The 14,897-nt window shown below is 38.7% G+C and overlaps 2 protein-coding genes across 2 annotated transcripts in view; both read right to left on the reverse strand.

Moving 5' to 3' along the window:
- LOC137293404 (C-1-tetrahydrofolate synthase, cytoplasmic-like) overlaps nucleotides 1–1,461 on the reverse strand; it is a 36,364-nt gene extending 34,903 nt beyond the window's left edge. The window contains exon 1 of the mRNA XM_067823922.1: nucleotides 1,381–1,461. Coding sequence (XP_067680023.1) covers nucleotides 1,381–1,415 — 35 coding nt within the window. The 5' untranslated portion in view covers nucleotides 1,416–1,461. The remainder of the gene's footprint in view (nucleotides 1–1,380) is intronic.
- A 10,913-nt stretch (nucleotides 1,462–12,374) lies between these two features.
- The window catches only part of LOC137293403 (C-1-tetrahydrofolate synthase, cytoplasmic-like), a 33,524-nt gene continuing 31,001 nt past the window's right edge, over nucleotides 12,375–14,897 (reverse strand). Inside the window, exon 24 of the mRNA XM_067823921.1 lies at nucleotides 12,375–14,673. Within this exon, the coding sequence (XP_067680022.1) occupies nucleotides 14,584–14,673 (90 nt within the window). The 3' untranslated portion in view covers nucleotides 12,375–14,583. The remainder of the gene's footprint in view (nucleotides 14,674–14,897) is intronic.

A 14,897-nucleotide genomic window follows, 5' to 3' on the forward strand; every position in this document is an offset into this window, starting at 1 on the left:
CGTTGCAACGCCTCGACAAGAGCATGTGCATGTTGGAACATCAGTTCATGGCATCGCAATTCCAGTCACATCACAGCCTCTTTCTACTTGCGCAAATACTACAATCTCAGTTCCACTAACTTCATATCATCGGGTTTCATTTCCATTTCTCACTTTTCAAACTGTCTCTTTCAGTTCCCAGGTAGTAATTCAAACGTTTGAACTTGAAACTTTGCCGATACCGGGATGCGTCACGTTGAGTTGTTCCACTCTGATTCGCCGACCAATGTTAGCTTGGTTGATTGACAGCTGTTTGGGGGTGCTCTATGCTGATTGGCTAATGGTTTGGCAGGCGTGTCATTTTATGTAAATGAGTCATCTGAGTCATGTCACGCCATTACCGAATTCTTACACCGAAAATGTTAATCGGTGGTAACAAAGATATCTGTTTCGATGAATTTGATTATGTTTAAAGAAAATATTGTTGACAGGGTATAGTATTTGTTGCTGAATTTAATTATAAGGATTGACTGTGTATTTCTTTCGTTTCATTCGCGGATTCATACAGTTTGCACACTGGTTTTTAGTTTCATACTTCAATGCAACGATAGAAATACACAGTCAATCCTTAAATATACATACTTATATGGCTGAGTAGGTGGTTAGGGGGTGGGTACACATGGACTAATCTGGATACTTTTTCAGTGTTCTACCAAGGAGATACCACATCACAGTTTAAAATAGATACCCTAGTGAAAACATAACCATGTAAGTTCAAAATTGGATTGGAATACAGTGTGTGCAACATTTACAAACATCTTTGTCTAGATCATCCACACGAACAACTTTCAGGATGGAGGGTAGAAGAAGGGCATGCGGGAGAACTGACCAATACTTGGGCATCATTCAATACTTGTTAGTAAAAGATAGCTTACTCCCCTAAAACAATAATACTAATACCTATCCAGCACCAAACCGATTACAAATATAATACTGCATAGCTTTCCTAAATTATTTCATCAGACCAAAATTTATTATACCAAGCAATGAACTGTTTTCGTTCTTCTATTTTTCTTTTTCAACTAAATAAATGAGGCCACTCCCAATCCGGTCCATTATCACAAGTATTCAGTACATCTTGGACACTGCTCCATACACAGTGCACCTGTTATGTCCCAGTGACACACTGCTAACTGTCTACCTGTCAGGTTGCATGCTATTTGCAATAACAGGCTGGGAGACAAGAGAGAAGATACTGTAGCGGGGTCAAGGAGGGGTCAACCTACAAGGTGATGTACTTTTTGATAAAAATATCTCAAACAACGAATCCACATAGGATGCAATATTTGTATGCATTTAAACCAGAGGTCCAGACACGTGACCAATCATACATATACTCACGCCGACGCTTCTTTTCCACTTAAAACTTGAGCCATTGCTGAGCCAAGCGAGAATCCTCGTAGTTGTGTATCAAGGGCAGATAACTGTAATTAATTGCAAGGTGGGTCAGGGCAGTTTCTGTACTTCCGATGTGGTTCAAGCCGCCCTAAACCATGGTTGATATTAACTTGACAAGTTGACATATCTAGGTTATAATGGCGAGAAAACAATCCACATTTAGATGTAAAGAGAGCGGATTTGTGTCACAGGTGTTTTGTTTGTTCTTTCGTTGACAATGTTTTCATAAAGTATAATCGGTACTGTATATTTGCTGAAGACTGTTATCAAACGACAAGGTATGATAAGGGTGATTTTTGGCCCACTAACAGGATTGGCTGAAAACATGCTATTTGTTTAGAGACAAGTTAGCTTTGCATAAAAATGCTATATTTTATATGATCTGAGGTGTAATTTCACTGCAGAGGGGCCCAGAATGGGTTTTATCAGTTCCCATGAAAAATAACAAGAAGTCTGAAATATCAGTGTGCCATAATGACTTATTTACAACTGTCATTTTATTTACATACAAATTACATCAGTTTTATAACAGGGAGTCATGCTGAGAAACATGTCAATATCAATCACAATGTTTTAAGCTCAAGGGGCCCAATCAGGGTTGCTAAACATTGTTAATTAACTTACTTGCCAATTGTGTCCCCAAAACTCACTCATTATTCACAGCATTCTTTGCAAATGTAATCCACGGGTCAATTTTACAACATGTAAGCACGATATTGTTACCAATCATGTTGTACTAAAAATCACAGGGGCCTGTTTTGGAAAAACTACATTTTGGGCACTGCTTCATTTTAACTAGTAAGCATTACAAGTCAGTGTTTACAACCAGTTTTAGCAAATATACAGTTAACATCTCAATCATGTTATTACAATAACCAATCATGTTGCACTAAAAATCACAGGTCTTGACCTCAAAAGGGCCCATTTTGGGTGAAATTACATTGTCGGTACAGGTTCATATTAACACCATGCAAGTGTTAAAGTCAGTATTCAAAAGACTTCACAGAGTAATTATTCACAACTTATCCACTTTAAAGATATAAAACATCCACTATTACTCTTCATTCACACAGTCATCAATCTCAGTTAGTGATTCACTGTCAGGAACTGCAGCATTCAAGAGTGTATAAACCTAAAGTTGATCAAATTATGTAAAATATGAATTTTATAACATTGGGAACAAAGGCAACGAGACCAACTTGAAAAGTTGAATGGTCAGTGTCTTCAGGCTTAAGAAAAGATTTACATGATGTTAATTAAAGCTCGTTTCGACAGTGTTGTAACATAGATTACCAAACTTAAGGAAAAAATTACAATATTTGTATTTGATGTGAAACAGTTGTTAAACATTGTAGACTTGATAACAAACTTTGAGAAAAAAACAGAAAAGAATTCACATGGAATTGAACCTGCATGTCTGATAACTCAAAAGACATCAGTCTACTATTGCAACCATTAGGCTACATATTCTTCTGCATTACAATGTGAATTTAAGCCTATATATTACACTTTAGTCTTTACAACCATGTATCACTTGATGTCTGTGTTCATCATCTGCTAGACCATAATACAATGTTATTATTCTAGCTAAAAAATTCCTCTTTATACAGTTAAGTGTAATCATTTTGGTTAAATGAAATCTACTAAGTCATTGGAAACATTAAGGTACATAAGTTTTTGGAGAATGTATATGTTAATACATGGCAATCCTGTTGAATGACAGAGTTATTTTGACAGTGACAGGTGACTCAAAGGTGTTTGATAAACAGATGATAGAACAACTATGATCAAATTCTGACATGATAACAAAGATTCTCACCTTTACAGCGAGGCTTGATCATATGTTGAAAATCTTCAGACATCTTCTTACTTTTCTAGCAGAAACCAACTACCAAAAACCAATGTTTACCTCATATAAATCAGCCTTGCAAGTGCCTTATGATTTTGAAAATTTTAATAAAGATGTTTGATGTGTGTATTTTAGATCACAAAACCATTGAAAATATAATGTTTGATGGCATAGATGTATAAATATGATGGATAGTTTTTAAAGATGTTATTTTATGGCGATGTTTATTTTTGAGATGTTGTATGGGGCAATTTCACAAACCGACAAAATGTATATACTTTTATAGACAGTTTGATGTAAGCACCCTGGTTATAATGGAATCCTGGGTATAATGTCATGTTGTCCAAGAACGGATTCCGAATATTCTGCTCATATTGCCATCCTGGCTACATATAATACCATTTACCATATTTTTTAACAAAAGTCATTTTCCCCAGGTTATAATGCTAATATGCACTTGCTGCGTGGAGTATACATACCTTCCTTGCCTAACTGACATTGCTCAATTTGTCTGACCGCACTCATAATTGCTTTAAGTAGTCGTGTAATCCCAGATGGGTTAACACCTGGAGTTTAATATATTGTGCAATTCCTGCCAACTAAACGTGGCTTCACATGCAGCTCCTAGATACAGGGACAATCCAGTCTTTCAAGGCTTGTTACAGGAGATATCAGCTCAAACACCTTGTTCATTGAACAGGACAGATAACTCTCCTACCTTGTTATAATGCCACCCTGGATATAATGTACTATTTTCTCCTGGACAAACGGTGGCATGTGCATAATAATTATTAGCATTTAGTACTCAAGACTAAATGTCTTTATAACAGGGATGCGAAGCCTTAATTACATTTTCGACCTCCGCTTCCTCTTCCGCGTACGCTGACATGCTACGTCATGCCCAAACGTCATCAGTATCGTGTACAACGTGATATGACGCCATAATGCCGTTAGCTTTACGCCGGTATCGCCACCATTACACCTTTCTCTTGTTGCTCTTCATCGTTCATTTACACCAGGTCAGAATGCACGTTCCAACGTTAAGTGCTGTAAATGTTGCAAGCCCCACCCTGCATATATTCATGCTTTCGGGGAAAAGGGGGGCAGCGTCACCCTAAGATTGCAACGCCAAACCTACACACAGCCCCGACCTGCCTTAGTGGATCTCGTTAAGATTTCCCCCACTTACATGCCTACATGACTGTTAACGTATCACATGCAGTTTATCTTTTGCAAGGCTTTCAGTCTGGTTTTCACTTAGAGTTCAGTGGACAACGCTTACAAAGATGGTCCAGCAACCTTTGCTCAGCGATCGATCCTACATGGCCGGGTGTTGTAGAAAATAAGTTACGCTCCGTGTAAGGCTGGGACGGATTGCTGGCCCATTTCTTATACCTCCGTTCCCCAACTTCCAAGTTTCACCAATCGGTTTAGTACCAAAGAAGCTAACATGTAAAAGTGACTCCACAGGTAAGAATGCTGATGATTTTCGACTGATCCACCATCTTGAAAGCAGAATAAATCCACTAATAAGAGCGGGACTTTCTGTCACCCACTGTGATGAACATGTCACATTGTTGACATCTTTACCATTGTCCTATAGCTAACGTGATTGGCCAAGCATCTTTCCAACTACAGTGGAAGTTGTCAAAACCAGCTTCTGTCCACTCCAGCAAGTTGTTAACAGTGGCCCAAAACCTCGGTCCCATCTGTGGCTTGAACATTTATCACCATCTATACAATCCGGCGTACTTATCTAAACCGGATTATTTCCTCAGTTCCAATTAGTGCTGGTTTCGACAACTTCAACTGTACTTTCTGAAAAATAAGATAATAAGAACATACATAACTTTGAGGAAATTTTACTACTAAAAACAAAATGTAAACAAATGAACTGGAATCTGCAAAGGCCACGTGGCTAACATTGAATCTAATTGCTGAAATCTGCATAGTTTGACAACTGACCATATTTATTCACATTGTGCAGTTGGAAAAATGTCATGGTATATATTTTGAGTTCACCATAATCTTTATGCTGATAGCTGTATGTTTTATAAAGAATATTTATTTACATGTAAAGTCAAATTCATACTGAAGATAATACATGAGTGCCCATGTTATACTATGTATGATAGGTGTCATAAACATGGTATAATATAGTCATGACTATTATATTCTGTTTATTACCGAACTGGTAAAAAAAAGCCCAATATTAAATCCAAATCAACTCGCCATCGCTGCAAGTAGAACACGGCACGGCACGGCACGGCACGGCACGGCACGGCACGGCACGGCACGGCACGGCACGGCACGGCACGGCACGGCACAAAGTGATACTTTGCCCTAGGGCATCATACGGAAAATATGACGCCTAATACAATCGCCCTCATAGGTATTAAAAATCAATACTTACATGTGGACTTTAGATGGCCACCCTTACAACTACTTTCAAAACACAAGATCACATTCATAAGCATGCACAGGTATTTTCTAATAACAAGAATTTAAATCTCTAACACAGAAAACAAGAACTTTGAGGAAATTCTACTTCTAAGAACAAAATGTAAACAAATGAACTGGAAAAAGCAAGGGTGACGAGATTAATATTGACAAATACACCATGTGTTGAAATCTGCATGGTTTGACAACATACCATGTTTATTCAATGTGCACATATTTACATATTTTCTTATACATATTTTTCTAAACTTACAGAATGAAATACTACCTTTGGCACGGATAATAGAATGTTGACTTGCGGCAATGACAATATCTTTGGTACTTTTAATATGAACGTGGCACATGAACATGAAAGACTACAGAGGAGGCATCACAAACACCATAAAACAATGACAATTCCTCAGAAATACTATCAATCATAATTGTAAACCAAAAGTCACTGTGTTCTGTAATCTGATTGGTTGAAAAACATGATCAAATGGTATTTGATTCCCAGAAACCGCAAGACGTTTTGCTGAGTATTGATATGTAGAAACATCGCAAACAATAATTGTTTTGTTGTGTCATCAACAGTGGCGACGTGTTTCAAAGCATATTGTGACGTAAAGTCAGAGTGACGTCAGAAATGAGCAACTCCAGATGCTACCATGGGAACCAGCTGAAATGGCCAGTTGATGACACTTCACTGCTGTACCCATACTCGATGTAAACGAGTGCAGACAGCAAAACCCATTGTTTTACTTTTTTGTTTACAATGTCGATAAACATCATGTGTTGGCCAATTTCCGGGTGTTATTGAGTATTTGAAGCACGGGAATATTTCATTTGAAACCTCCGGCTGACGTCGTCGGTTTCAAATGCATTCCCATGCTTCAAATACTCAATAACACTCGGAAATTGGCCAACACATGATGTTTATCTCCTAATTAAGTTATGTATCACAATTACAATAAAAAAGAACAATCACATTTCCTCACCACCTCTACATACTCAAGGCCTATCATAACTGAAGCTATGTATCACAAGTACAATAAAAACAAAATCACAATTCCTCCTACATATTACTTGCTCGTGGCCTGTCACAACTGTCCCGCTGCATACGCCTAGTCAGTGTACTCTTTTCTTTAAATCCATTTCCACATTCGTCACATATGTGCTGTCGTACATCATTGTGTTTGATCTTGACACGGCGATTTACACTTGCCTTCCAAATGGACACATACTTGCACTGAGAACACTGGTATTTCTGTGCATGTTCATCCTGAATCAGGCTGTGAATTTTAAAGTGTCCTTTGGAGGCAAAGGATTTCCCACACACACCGCATTCAAATTCCTTGTAGTGCCATGACATGTGACGCTTTAGTTTGGTTTCTGTTAGGAAAGACCTGTCACTGTCATGGCACTTGTGTTCCTGACCAGCGTGCTTCGTAACATGCTCACACATACCCGGAATGCGGATGTTACTTTTCCGCAGATCTTGCACTTGACTACACCAGTTTTGTTGTTGTTGTTGTTGTTTGGGGGGTTTTTTGTGTGTGTACTTTTGCTACATGTTCTTTTAGCTGTTGGGTGATGAGAAAAGACTCGCCACACAGTTCACACGAGAAGTTGAAATCCATTGTGTGGCGCCTCACATGTAGGTTCAGAGACCCTTTGGTCTTTAGAATTTTACCATAAGTCCCACACTGCAGAGATTGTTCTACGTGTGTTTCATCTTAAAGTTGACTGTGATCTGTAAGTGAAAATTTTTACACAAAAGAATAGGAATAAAAGAATATGAAACACATATTTAGCCAACCAATCATTATGAGTTTTATACAGAATATGGAATGAAAGGAGAGAAAAGTGTTATGTTTGTCAGATATCTTTACAATCCAGGGAAAACATAACAGGCAATGGTGTGAGAATTGCAGTTGGTGATTCTGGCACACAGGAAGAGTTTAGTATTGGCGAGACTCCATGTATCATGTCTGGACAGCCTCGATGACGGAGTTTCAGGTATAGTAGAGATTTCACAACGGTCCAGCATCTCGCACATCCGTCCACCAGATCCGAGCACACTCGGCAATGGTGTACTTGCCAAGACAAATACTTCATGGTCTGGTAAGGATATCTGTTGAAAATAAAGTTTTATCGATGAATTCACAATCAGAGACGAGCAATAGACAATCAATGGACACTCGCTTCCAGTTAAACACGGCAGATATTCTAAGGGGCAAAACTCAACAACTATCTTAGAGGTAACCAGAAATTATTGCTCAACCTCAAGTTCTCAATGAACGTGGCAAATCCCCATCTAACATACTATCTCCGAATCTTACATTGCCCCTCACTGAATTGCCCCATGCGATTGGTACACGTAAGAATTCACTCAATAAATGCATTATACAAAGCGAAGGGGATTGGCGTCCTCACTGAACAATTCCGCCAATTGCAGCATGAGATTTCCTTTAGACTTTCATGCAATAACGTAGATAACGGATTTAACATACATTACTGGCGATGACACACTATTGCTGTCAAACGGGGATGCTAGTGTACGTTCATTGCGCATTCTCTTCTTAAGCAAAATTATATTTTATAGAGCTAAGCGATTTGAAACTTTACCCCTTTCTCTTCTCCTCTGTTGTCAGCCATTTTTCGCGCCGTCTGACGACAGGAAGTGCTGGCTTTGTTCGGTGAAGTGCGGAAATTAACGGAAATGGCCGAACCTTTTCTGATGCCGATGCTTCATGTACCAATAGCGACTGTGTAACACGTCCCATATCAACCGCTTTTACAACGATTATTTGCTGCATTCAAAGCACATTTAATGCTATTCATTCGCACATGGTGACTCAACACATGATGCCGTTTACATTTTATCCAGTAATGCTTCTTTTTAGTCTAATAGATTGGAGGACCTGATGGATGGACTTCGGGGTCAAAGTCACAGGCATGGCGGTGACGATAGTAAAAGCAGCGAGCCATGCCATCATGTCTTTTAAGATATGCTGTTTGTGCCAAGGAAGGGCATCCACTGACAACGTGTTGGACAGTCTTTGTAAATTCATTGCACAGTCGACATTTCATGTTCACATTTTGATTAAGAACCACATTCTGGCGATTGCAAGTGGAAAGTGACTGGTCCTGAGCGGCAAAAAGGAAGCCCTCAGTTTCACATTTGGGACCAGCCGACTTCATCCGGGCGAAGGAGTCGGTTGGATTGCTGTTCTGTTCCACACACTGCATGTACACACGATGCAATGGCTTCTCAGACAGCTTCTCCACAAAGGACCTACTCTGGGCAGACTTGGTAAAGGACTTCACCTGGTTTACTCCCATCGCTGTATCGTCCAGCAGTACATCACCGTCAACAAAATCAACTTTAAATTTCAGATTGTGTCCAACAGCCTTGGTACGCTTAAAATAGCTGTGGAATTCCTTGCTTTCATCGTGAGTCCTGACGTGCATAAACTGAGGATCATCTGATAAATAAATATGTGCAAAAGTATACAATAAAATTCTATCATGAAGAGCCTCCACATTAATCAAACGCCGACCTCCAGAATTGATTGGGATATATAAACGATTAAGAGAGGAACAAGGATGGTGTGCTCTGTTATCAGACATGATCCTTCTGGTCAGGCGGTCAAGACTCAGGATGTCTTGTTTGGTCCAATCACCTTCTCCAAAGGAATAGGAGAGGACTGACACAGAAAAGTACTGGTGGGTTTGACCTTGTTTCGTGCATTTAGCTCTGAGCTCCAGATTTTCTTTAAACGAGATTTATGCTCGGCCCAAAGTTTAACTTGAATCTGGGCATTCTTGAGCTTGTCTCGAACTTCCACAAGATACTTAATAACTCCTTCCCCTTGTAACCTGACCGATCCATCATCAGTTACCTTGCCACTTTTCAAATGAAGAGTATTACATTTGTCGAGTCCATATGTCATGCCAATGTCATTAGAAAAGGACTTGACAAGGAGAACCCGTTCTTTCAAACTGGTCTTTCCTTTGACAAGGAGCTCGGTGTCATCCATGTACAGGAGATGAGTAAGAGGTGTTGGGGATCTGTGCTGAGGTCCCGGATGGTATCCGTCCTCCCTATCAATATACTGAAAAGACTTTAGAATCCACTCGTGTGAAACAGAGTCATATGCCTTTTCGTAGTCAATCCAACACATGGAGAGGTTGCGTTGATACGTTTCACCCTCTTCCAAAATCATTTTCTGCACAAGAACTTGATCCTTGCGCCCCCAACATCCCTCTCTCGCCCCCTTCAGCTCTCAGTAAATTATCTCATTGGACAAGTAGTAAGATGACACAAGATTTGCCAAACACCCTGTGAATAATTTGTATTGAGTATTTAGGCATGTGATAGGGCGGAAGTTCTGGGGAAACGTATTGGGCGACCTTTGCAGAACCATGGAGTAACAATACTGTGTCCACAAGAACAGTTTCCAATACTGGTTTTGAATGCCATCAGGCCCTGGAGCTGTATTAGATTTGGACTTTTTAATGACACTTTTCAGGCATTCTGGTGAGACCTACTTACTTTCTCATGCATTGATTGCATGGTCATAATCACTGACCCATAGTGCCTTCAAGTTACAGTCACCGGGTATAGACCACAACTGTTTCCAAAACCTTTCATTGGCATCCATGGGAGGCCGTTTATCATGCTCACCATCACCACTCGTTTTATGTTGCCTGTAGAATTGTTTTTCATTGCTTCTAAAAAGTTTATTTTGTTTGATGAATTTATTTTTCTTTTCCCCTTTTTTTCTTTCTTTCAGTCCATTTTTTTATTTTTGCCTGAAGGGAATCAACAGTTTGGAGAGCTACCTTTTCTTTTGTTGTTTTGTACTGTAATTTTGATTTTCTCCAAATTGCCTTTTGTCGTTTAGACATGGGATTTCCTGATGATCTTAATTTCAGGCACAGCTCTATCCAGGAAATATATTTTCTAGTTTCAGTTAATATTACTTGAAACCGTTTTTTCCTTGGTTGATTGTTCTTACTATTAGAAGACCTTTCTTAGGAAGCCGTGTTAAGTTCCTCCATGGTTCGAGCAGCAATTTACTTCATGTAATAAACAATCCGCAGAAAGGTTCATAGAAATAATGTCATTTAATAAATCAATTTCATTTTTGGAAAAGGATTGACTGGTCTGTTTGATTGGCCTCCGTTTTTCAAAACGTATAGCGGATATTTCATCATAAATAGAGTGAAACAAAATATACACAGGGTTTTCTGAAAGGTCAGCAATTGAGGAAGGGCTAGAGGAAGAGTGAGGGTCCAAAATTTCGGGGCCAGTTGCCTCTACACCAGAAGAGTTTGTTTCGCGAAGACGAAAGAGGTTCACGCGGATGTCCATAAGAAGGTTTGGATCCCCTGCCACTTGAGCATCCTCCTCATGCAAAGATTCCTGACGGGGACCAGTTTTGGGTTGCACTGGCTCACGGGGTATATGATGTTTAGGCCGCCGGAGTTGATCTCGGAGATTTTGCTCCGTCAGGTAAGCATACATGGGTATGGCATTGTCTCCTTTATACACAGTTGAGGCTGATCATTGTAGGTCTGTGGTTGATGCAATGGTATTATGGATGTCCTGTTTACTAGTGTTCAGTCAATTAAGAATGTCTTCATAATTGAAGTTCGGTTTGCTGATGACCTCTGAGTTTGTCAGCTTAGAATGATGGTATTTATATCATGTTGTTTCATATGTTCTCTATATTAAGGCCCAGTGATTTCCTCATGGTGTTCAAAATACTAAGCATAAGTGAATTCACTGTTGTCTTCTATGTACAGAGGTTGAATCAGTTACAGTTAGTGTCATCTATACAGAGGCTGAATCAGTTACAGTTAGTGTCCTCTATACAGAGGTTGAATCAGTTATAGTTAGTGTCATCTATACAGAAGCTGAATCAGTTACAGTTAGTGTCATCTATACAGAGGCTGAATCAGTTACAGTTAGTGTCATCTATACAGAGGCTGAATCAGTTACAGTTAGTGTCATCTATACAGAGGCTGAATCAGTTACAGTTAGTGTCATCTATACAGAGGCTGAATCAGCTATAGTTATGTTGAATCAGTTATAGTTAGTGTCATCTATACAGAGGTTGAATCAGTTACAGTTAGTGTCATCTATACAGAGGCTGAATCAGTTACAGTTAGTGTCGTCTATACAGAGGCTGAATCAGTTACAGTTAGTGTCATCTATACAGAGGCTGAATCAGCTATAGTTATGTTGAATCAGTTATAGTTAGTGTCATCTATACAGAGGTTGAATCAGTTACAGTTAATGTCATCTATACAGAGGCTGAATCAGTTACAGTTAGTGCTATCTATACAGAGGTTGAATCAGTTATAGTTAGTGTTACCTAACCAGAGGTCGAATCAGTTTATTGCACCTTCTCCATACCAGAGTTCAGTTCAACATTAGGTTATTCCACCATCACACATTGCAACCATCTGTAGAATCAAACCCAGGTCTTTGGCATTATCAGCCAACATTTGACCCAACTATGCTACTCCACCAGTATGACCAGAGAATTACATACTGATGTGGAGAACTGATACTGCCAGTTAAGGAAGGTTCCTTTTACTGTACAACTATGGTATACGATAGAAAACAAACACTACCTATGGAATAATTTGTTTATAAACCAATAACCTCATTCATTCTGGAGTAATGGTACTGAGTAGCTAAACAATGACATTGATAAAATGCTCCTTAACATCAAGTACAGTAGTACATTGTATGGTAATATTTTTATTGTGTCTCAACAGAGTACCTGTGTACAGGTACAGTGTACACACACTTTGTCCCATTCTTCATTCACCAACACCACTCATGGTACTGTCACCAGACATGGAATGTTGATCATCTTCTAGTGTTGTGTATGTGAGGGATCAATGAAATGATGATGTTACTTTCATGAATCTTTTCCAGAGTATGTAAATACACTTTCTATAACAGTAGTTTGTTGTACTGAATCTTCGCAATCCCACCATATACATTATCCCATCATATACATCACACAAAGATACTATTTGTGGACGACTACAACCAGGATTCATCAACTATTTGAGATCCACTCTCATACGGTTAACGTCACCATAATGTCTAAATATGAAAGTATCCAATGCACATAACACAATGAAGTCAGCTATTTCAAACAGTCATTCACTTCTAGAAAAATGTCATTCAACGTACAGATAATATCTGTACAGAAAACAGCATGCACCAAATCAAAAATTCTAAAACTGAATTCTGACAATTCATAAAAATCAACATGTGACATCCATACAACACAAGTGATGGACATCACAGTAAACAAGGTACAGGACAGTAGACCTGACTCTTATGTCACCAAGCCCCTGAGAATGTTCAGGGCAACAGAGCGTGTGTTCATGAGCGTGTAGCATGGCTGGAAGAATTGCTATTTCTAACATGAAGTATACACATAGAGGTGATGACCTGGTGTAACATTAAGTAGTCATTGAGCAGTTACCAGCACCTGTCTCATCAATATCAGATCTTAGAGTTGCTTCATTTTTGTGTTGTGGAAATGCCAGTGATGGTCAGTATACATGGAGTAAAGATCCTTCTGAGTTAAATATTGTGAGTGTAAACTGCCAATGAAAACATCTAAGTAAAAACTGTTCCAGAATAATCTCCCCTCCCAGCTCTCTCCAGATACACAGCACATAGCAACAATATCTCTATAGGGACAGTTACTCAGTTTTCACCTGCACTAAGATCTGATTTTAAAGAGATCATAAGAGCACCTGCTTGAAAACATATAAAAGTGATAACATGAAATAATCCATTTCTTGAGAATACCTACTACCAACTACTGACTCCAAGGACACAGTGAGGTTTATATTTTCAAGCTATTGCCTGAAATTCTGCCTGAAGTAGAACTTACACTACAATTTACTTAGTAACACATTTCACATTCCTGTAATGTCACTTCAAACAACTGTAACACTATAGAATTCCTAGTGATTTAGTGTTTATTGTTATAATTGAGTTGCTATAGCAATGCTTCAATCTGGGATGGCAATTTTCCACATGTCCTTGGATTTAAATGCCAATCAGTTGATATCATGAACCCATTTGGGGGCATGAAGATTCTGATAAGTTGTAAAAAGTAGATAAATTGGTTAGATTCCAAAAAGAATATCAAATATTTGAGCATTGATGTGTACGAAACAAAACAATAATCCCTATATAAGGGAATATCATGGATATATTTCTGTATCTCTAAAACATAGCACAACATATCATATAACACTATACATGACACTACATTTATTCTTTGCAAAGAAAAATGTAAAAACAATCAGACATTCAAGTGACTGACATTTTGAGCATTGACTTAGACATTTGGATTACAATGAAAATTTTCAACAAGGTTTGCACGCCCAATCCCTTTCACATCAAAGCAAGGGTTGGTGACGGTCTAGTACAGACAAATCAAGTGTCTGATATCATGAGCACTGATTTGGGATAGAGTGACATGCATCAGTTACCACCTAATCCTGTTAGTCGCCTTTTTAGACAAGCATTGTCATCTCTGAGAACAAGCATAGGATGCTGAAGACTGGTTCTCTTAATCAATCACTCATTATCTGATCATTTATACATTAATTATTTTCAATCTAAAGGGATCGCTATATCACAATTTGACATGGTAGATGGATCTGTCTAACATTTTCTGACAAGCGCTTGCACAGGTAAAACTATTCCACAGACATCTTGCAATTACAGTAATGTCATTTTAACCTCCATTAATACTGCTCAATTACCTCCAACCAATGAATATAATCACACATGGTGTGAGGTGTTATGACAGTCCCACAATCTCCTCAGTTTCAGGGTCAATGTCAATGTCGAAGAAACATGGTCTGGTTGGGAGCCCTGGCATTGTGCTCATCTGGAAAAAAGGAAAACTTTTAGGTAAACTAGAAAACAATTTTCATGTTTTTATAGACTAAGTGATGAGTAAATGTTCAATAATGAGATCTGCAATACAACTGAAATCTGAAAATAATCCAGTCTGAGTTAGTTACACTGTGATTGATCGCCTGAGCACACATCACCTATTGGTCAGGTTACAAACTGTAGTCAGCTGCTGCAAGACAAGAGCAATCAAATCCA

The sequence above is a fragment of the Haliotis asinina genome, chromosome 8 (genome assembly GCF_037392515.1).
Source record: "Haliotis asinina isolate JCU_RB_2024 chromosome 8, JCU_Hal_asi_v2, whole genome shotgun sequence".
Classification (NCBI taxonomy): Eukaryota; Metazoa; Mollusca; class Gastropoda; order Lepetellida; family Haliotidae; genus Haliotis; species Haliotis asinina.